At 42.6% G+C, this 7,407-nt stretch overlaps 1 protein-coding gene across 2 annotated transcripts in view; it reads left to right on the top strand.

Annotated features, from left to right (window-relative positions):
- ccdc120b (coiled-coil domain containing 120b) overlaps nucleotides 1–7,203 on the top strand; it is a 13,878-nt gene extending 6,675 nt beyond the window's left edge. Inside the window, exons 2-10 of one of the 2 annotated variants that reach the window (XM_005752937.2) lie at nucleotides 492–591; nucleotides 947–1,077; nucleotides 1,704–1,805; nucleotides 1,935–2,055; nucleotides 2,244–2,303; nucleotides 2,490–2,643; nucleotides 2,789–2,890; nucleotides 3,235–4,272; nucleotides 4,824–7,203. In XM_005752937.2, coding sequence (XP_005752994.1) covers nucleotides 543–591; nucleotides 947–1,077; nucleotides 1,704–1,805; nucleotides 1,935–2,055; nucleotides 2,244–2,303; nucleotides 2,490–2,643; nucleotides 2,789–2,890; nucleotides 3,235–4,272; nucleotides 4,824–4,920 — 1,854 coding nt within the window. In that variant the 5' untranslated portion in view covers nucleotides 492–542 and the 3' untranslated portion in view covers nucleotides 4,921–7,203. Of the gene's footprint in view, nucleotides 1–491; nucleotides 592–946; nucleotides 1,078–1,703; nucleotides 1,806–1,931; nucleotides 2,056–2,243; nucleotides 2,304–2,489; nucleotides 2,644–2,788; nucleotides 2,891–3,234; nucleotides 4,273–4,823 lie in introns of both variants that reach the window. The other variant, XM_005752936.2, reaches the window with a different exon arrangement.
- The last annotated feature ends 204 nt before the right edge of the window (nucleotides 7,204–7,407 follow it).

Genomic DNA, 7,407 nt, shown 5'->3' with positions numbered 1-7,407 from the left:
CTGTGGCTGCTATTTCCAGTGCTCAGTTACAGTTACTTCATGTTACTTGAACCGAAAAATTAGTTTCAGTGATTGGATGTAATGCTTGGGGTGGCTGTAGCTCAGGAGGTAGAGCAGGTCAGTCTACTGATTGGAAGGTTGGTGGTTTGATCCCTGGCTACCTGAGTCTGAATGCCAAATATCCTTGGGCAAGATACTAACCCCAAGTTGCTCTCTGATGCATCCACTGGAGTATGAATGTTAGTTAAAAAGCATAGAAAACAGCTCCGGTGAGTGTGGCATATAAACGCTCCAGGAGAGTAGAAAAGCGCTATATAAGAATCAGCCCATTTGATTTACTTGACTCCTCACATAAGTCCAGTGTACTGGCTCACCTTTGGGTATATTTCAAACAGGTTTTTGGCAGATTTCTAAAATATTTGTGTCTTGTACCTCCAGATAACACAAAGCTGGCTAATGATACATTTTAAACCTTCATCTCTCTTTCTCAGGTGAGGGTGTGGCTGAGAGCGTGAATTGTAAAGTCCCCAGAATTACATCACATGGAGGTCAAAGGACATCTGATCACATCCATGGGTTTGGGGGCTCCTGGTGAGTAATGATGACTATTCACAGTGTAAGGATTCACACTTCCATCTGTGGACAAGTCTGAAAAGGCTTGAGAAACCATCAGCTTGCTTGTTTTCCTGCCAGTTTTTTCTCTAGGGAACTGCCAGCTGAAAAAACATCTGTCTTTGTGAAGACCTTTTGTTCACATACTGCCACTACAGCTGCCAGATAATCTTATCAGAGCACTCTGAGAACAGACACCTTCAAAAACACGACACTGTGATACAGTATAAACATAACCCACAAGATTGCGTTTTTAATGAAATCACTGCCAGTTTGAGTCCACATCTGAATTTCACTGTGTGCAAAAGTGACTTTCATGCGTTGTGCCTCCTAGATGTTCAAGGCTGCCAGGATGGCAAGCTGCAGGCTGAGAGGATCGCAACTCTGCAAGAGAGGAAGCAGGCCTTGGAGGCTCTCCTCAACGCCAGAGTGGGAGAGCTCAAACAAGTCTGTTTGCAGGAAGCTGTGAGTCGATCTCGCTTCATCTTCGAAACGTAGCTCAGCTTAGATTCTCTCTCCGTACACCTCAAGCGATGAGTGGATAGCTGCAGTGTGGTTTAACAGCAAATTTAAGTCTTCTGTAAAAATGAGAATAAACGTGAACATCTGAGCTCAGCTGCAGCTAACAACTTGTTGAAAAGGGGATATTTTTCACAGACAAAATCTTTGCTTGATTGCTTCTGAGAGCCTGTCAGTGCATGTTAATGAATCCGCAGCTGCCTCAGCTTTTCTTTAACAGCTGTTCAACACGTCCCTGTTTTCAGCTGGATGGTGACTCATTCTATCTGTGTGCCTATTTATGGATTCAGAAGTTGTCTGCTCTGTTGTCAGTGTAGCTTACTTAGACATCTGAAGCACTTCTCAACTGCAGAGTTATGGTTCTGCTTTAGAGGTAAATGCTAAACGCAGCCAAATTATTGCTGGCATATATCTCGTGCCATATCTTGACCATTTAAGGAATTTTTATTTTTATTTTTTTTAAGAGACTTAAAGTAATCCGTTAAATGGTTATGACTTTATGAAACAGTTTGCACCTCAGTGGCCAGTGAGAAGGATTTCAGTAACTGGGGGCTAACCGATGTCCTCTACAGGAGCTGACTGGGAAATTGCCACGTGCTTTCCCATTGGAGACAGGAGAGAAACCCCCGCTGGTGCAGCGGAGAGCTGGCCTAGCGCCCATTGCCAAGGCAGAGGTAAGTCAACACCTTGAATATCAATTGTGTTTATGCAGTAGCTGTACCGTTTTGTGTGTGTGTGTGTGTGTGTGTGTGTGTGTGTGTGTGTATACTCAGTCTAACATGGGTGACTTTCCCTGGCAGCAGGATGAGGCTGCCCAAAGAAAGCAGATGAAAGCCATCTTCACGGGTGCTCTGTACAGACACTCGGAATCAGACCGAAACGTTCCAAATAGCAAAAGAACGGTCCATCGGGGCTGTCACACAGGTACAGTACCATGGCAACTAATCCCACACCTGCACACTTAAAGAACAACCCCCCCCCCCACCCCCAAAGCTACACAATAACAATAGCACAATGCTGAAAACATCATCTTTGCACTTTTGCATTTTTGTTTACCTAAGCCACCAGGTGTCATGCTGCTTTCCCTACTACCTATATCCTTTGTGTTTCAGAGGACACTGTCATGTCAGAGAGTACCAGCTCCATGTCAGATTCAACATCCCATGACAATGGTGAGTCAACAGTGTCCGTGTGTATCCACATTCACCAAAGAAATAACTGAACCTCTGACCCAACATCATTCTTAAAACATGAGAATATGCAGTGTTATTAATGCTCTGCACCAAAAATTGCACTTTTAAGGCTTTTATTGAAAGTTGACTACATCAAAAGAAGATTTGTTGTTCTTCCTCCTACAGAGTCTTCACCGAGCGTGGCTGCAGACCAGCGATCTCTGTCTCAGCCACGACTTACTGCAGGCAGCCCTGACCACAGAATCAGCAGGAAGCTATCCCCAGTGGAGATTTATTACGAGATGAGGACACGACGCAACTCTGTCACTAGCTCTGTTAGGTGTGTATCTTAAGGTGACCCTGTGCAGCCTGCCTGCTCTGTTACATTCACAGCATAAGCACACAAAAGTAAATGATCAGGATTGTGTGGGTTACAAATGCTAATTGCATCTTGTGATTCTTTGTTTTTTGGTTTTCTTCCACAGCCCAACTCACTCTTTACCTAGAAGTGCTTCTAACGTTGAAGGCAGAAGTGTTCCAGCAACTCCTATGTTGGCCCGAACTGCTCCCATCAGCGTTCATGTCAGGTAATCTGTGATGCTGGGCTGCTTCTGTCTGATGCTGCACACCTCCCGCCTCCTGTGATAACTGTATGGTTGGAAATGGCTTAATGACTTAGCCAAATGAAGACAGAGACTTCAGGTTGTAACTGCGATTAATGTCAAATTCAGCTACCAGCAAAGGTTTTTAATTCTTTGGACTTTTGGCATAAAAAATTTTCCTTTTTTAAAAGGTAACTTTTCTGTGAAATTCAGTTACATGGATTAGCTTAAAGCTGCTGTCACTCACTCTGCTGTATCTAAAGTTCTTTAGTTTCCTCTCTGATTACTTTGCGCTGCTGCTGTGCTCATTTGCTGTGCTCATATCTTAGGTCAGATGCATCTGGTGGAAATGGGCTGAAACAGTGGTCTGGCAGCCTGGATGTGCCGTACATGATTCCGTTGGCTCAAGAAGGTTCTTCCTCTGACCGCCGCAGCTGTCCGTACAGCTCCCGAGCCAGGCGCAGCAACAGCTCTGAGGCCCTGCTGGACAGATCGAGCCTTCCAGACGACCCAGCCCCTAGAAACGGCATGCCGCAGAGAGGAGGGCCCTACAAGAGTTCGGAGACACTGACAGATGGAAAACTGCGGCATATTCACTTGGGCAGCCCCGAGGGGCATGTGGACAGCTCTGTTGAGCAAGTCAAAATGCGTCTGTCTATGGGTGGCAGGGGAGCAAGCGGTGGCTACAACGAACTTTTGATGGACTATATCTGGGGAAAACAGCAGAGGATGCAAGTGCAGCACCATCTGTACCAGTCCACAGGAAGGATCTGGCAAGACATGTCCTCCCCTCGCTCATCCACTGCAGCAGTGCCTCCCCATGCCAATGGATTTTCCCATTCCCAGGTGCACCTTCCCAGTGCTGCACCTCCCTACAGTCCCATGGTCCTTAGAGGATCCCAAGCTGAACTACGCAGGGTCAAGGTCACCAGAACCAAATCTTGTGGACCTTTTATTCCTTTGCAGCAACATCCCCAAGATGCAATTCTACTATCAGCGTACGAGTCCCCCCTTCCTGTTTCTGGAACCACCACATCATCCATTCCCAACCTGCACCCTTACCAGACTGATTTGTCTGGTCCCTCCTTCAACCGCAGACCCCCACAGTTTTCTCTTCCTACTCCAGAAGACTCAACAAGAAGCCTGCATAAAGCCCTGGCTCTGGAGGGCCTTAGAGACTGGTACCTAAGGAATGCTCTTGGCTATCCTACTGCTGCCCCAAAGGGTCACGAGGCAGGGATCTCTCGTCTTTCACACCCACACCCACTGGTGCACCAGGCCCAGTCTGTTCAAGGTGAACCAACTAACCTCCAAAGGCCTCAGATACCCCAGTCAGCCAGCTTCCATGGTCACCCTCTCCATGGAAGGTCAGTATTTTTTTTAAAAATGTGATTCACTAGCTGATGTTTATACTCAGAAAACCTTGCACTTTTCCTAAAGACACAGTTGTTTTCATGCTTGGATTTTAAGGTTATGTACAGCATGGATGCATTACTGAAATCTGTGTGTTACAGATGATTTGTCTGTCTTCTTAGATGTTGGCAGCAATGCTTCCAACAGATGCTGGTGTTGTTACACTCACTCTGCCCCCCAGCCAACCCATCTATCATCCTCTTTTACAACTGACACTGTGTTATTTTCTTTTTATTATTTATTTTTTTGGGCTTGGTCAGCATTATCGCCTGCTGCTGGCAGCGTCATGCCAACACTCTTTGTTGTTCCTGATTGCTTCCAAGGATGGGCCTCTCCAAGCTCTGTTATAGTCTTGCACACTTTTTTCCCCCTTTTTTTGTGGGCCCTAAGAAAATTAATTTCTTAGTGGTTTTACTGCATGCTTCTTGTGGTGTTTATTTGTTTCCTCTCTTATTTTTTATTTTTTTGGGAGTGCAATATTGACTTGTTTTACCTCCCCCCACAGGTCGATGGAGTTCTCTCTCTATCAGGAGACATCTGATCCACAGATGCAAGAGGTGACTCCAAAGGAGCCCAGTGCTGACCCAGGCACCTTGGTCTGAAGCAGCAGCAGCACTCATGCGCACATCAATGCACTACATACGCAAAAACAGTGTAGCTTCACATGGACTCCGATATACTACTCCAAAAATTAAGGGAACACTTAAATCACATGCTGTATCTCGACGAATTAAATATTCAAACTGAAAGTCTTTATGACACACACTGTGTAATTTGTTGAGAACAAAAATAATGGAACAATATAGTTGGAAAGCCTTCTGAAGGCTGGATTCAAAATGACAACAAAAATCAATGTTATAAATTGTTCAAGTGTTCGCTTTATTTCTTTCGATCAGTTTAATTCCACACACAAGTTGATTATAATGTGACCTCAGCAGCATCGAAAAACATGACCACCTCAGCAGAAAGAGACTGAAGTAAATGACAAACTGTAGCTGTAAAGTTGGAAAAAGCCTGGGCAAGCTCCCTGTGTTATACCTGATTTTTGCCAATATCAATGTCAACCCCAGTGTTTTGTGGCTGTACACGGGTGCTGACTTGCAGAGCATCTAATACCAACATGATCATACTCTACTTCACATATAAATATTTCTGGTCCAACGCGAACGGCAAGATCCTTTCCATTAATCCTGAAAAGTCTGCCGAGATATACTTTTTTACAGAATATATACAGCTGTAAAGTACTATTTTGTATCTTCTGAGATATAAAGAACTGTTATATTAAAGAGGTAATTTATTGCTCATTAACCATGTTATATTCAAAGATGTTATGAGCTCGCATCATTTGAGACGTATTACATGCCAGTGAACGTGTGTTTGTAAATTATATAAACCGCAGAAACATGCTTCAGTCCTCATCTGCCGTTAACGTCACAGCCATTTGTATTTTTCATATTTGATAAAAGTGAAGTGGGCCATGAACTGTAGCGTAATGGTGTAGCAGACAGGAGTGCCTAAATGTTTAATATCAAAACTAAACCTTGGTTAGAAAAACTTTAAAGTTGCTAGTATTAAGACTGTGTGAGATTTAGTTTTTAAAAATCAGACTAAAGCGTATCGCAGTGTGACTCAGTTTGGGTATTTGGAATGATGTCATTTGTATTTTGGTGTTTTGGGGGTTTCAGCTCAGTGCTGGTTGATAAATGTAGCCTTCTCTGTGCTGACCTTAGATCAGTTTAGGACAAACCTTAGGGCTGTAGTGAGACCTTCTGTATGGCAGTAGCACTTGACTGTGTGACAAGAAATAACTCGTATCAAATCAGTTTTTTTTTCTGCATTCACTTGCGGAGGATTTGATTGTCATACAGAGCACTTTATGAACATCTTAAGCCTTAACCCCTGTGAAATTGTCACCAAGATAGATAACAGTCAATAAGAAGGTTTTTCTTTTCTTTTTGGTCTTCAAACATCTGTTGAAGGTCTGGGTGGTGGTCTGTACATAGTGGCTTGTACTGATGAGTCTCAAGCTAATGTTCTATTCCCATACTAACAATGTAATTTTCCGAACTAATCGCATAATAAGTATAATCAAAATAACCTGCCCTACTCCTTCAACCCCACTTCCCCCCCAAGTGAGAACTATTTAATTGGTTATAAAAAATTGAGGATGACCATGTGACCAGAATAGGGCCGCTGCAGTACTGAATGGTGGTGTGAGCAGGTCTCATACCAGTAAATGTCTTTGTGAGAATACATGCTGTTTGTATTTGTAAGGAATCTGTTTGACATGTTTGCTTTCTTTTAAATATTTTTTTTAACATTGTGTCATGTATCTCTGTATATCAGTAGCATTATGACATTGTTTTCACAATCAGCCTGGGTAGCATTTTGCAATGTACACTACAGAAACCAGAAGAAGTAAACTGAAAATATTTGTATTGTTGTAACAACATAGCATGTTTCTTTCATGGTTTTAATATGATTTTGCCTTTTTTTTCTGTATTTGACCTTCAGACTCATCTGAATGTAGTTTTCTTTTGTGTGTGCTTGTGATGTTTTTGCTCAGTTACAAACTGTAGCACACTGTGGAACATGAACCTCGTGTCTACGCCTGTCTGATGGGTTCACATCCTCTGTTTCCTGCTTCATAGAGCTCCTTCCAGCTTGTTAAAGACTGAAATCAAAGACCAAACTGCTGTGCACTGGGGGTCATAAAGGTATTTTTCATATAATGTACTCTAAGTTCAAAAGAAATAATATAAATTTAGCTCTAAAGCAAATGTATTCAAACTATATTATATTTATGAACCTATAACGTTTTGTAGCCATCTACTGTAGCCCTTTCTCATCAGTGCAGGAATTAGTAATGTATGTTTAAAATTTCATTAAGCTGTGTGATATGTTTAATATTTGGTTATACTTTATATTTTCTTTATTTCTTAAAAAAGAAAAGATATTTAAGTGCAGCTGTTTTCTCTTTTCTTCTCTCTTTATAACCAGGCCTATGAAGTTAGGCTAAACAAGGCCTGCTCTGTTCTGTATGTATGAGATCTAAATAAAGTGTCATGTTGAAATCAAAATTCAAATGC

This window comes from Pundamilia nyererei, unplaced genomic scaffold, assembly GCF_000239375.1.
Source record: "Pundamilia nyererei isolate P.nyererei 1_Seehausen unplaced genomic scaffold, PunNye1.0 scaffold00391, whole genome shotgun sequence".
In the NCBI taxonomy this organism is placed as follows: Eukaryota; Metazoa; Chordata; class Actinopteri; order Cichliformes; family Cichlidae; genus Pundamilia; species Pundamilia nyererei.
This window is presented reverse-complemented; position numbering and strand designations above follow the sequence as displayed.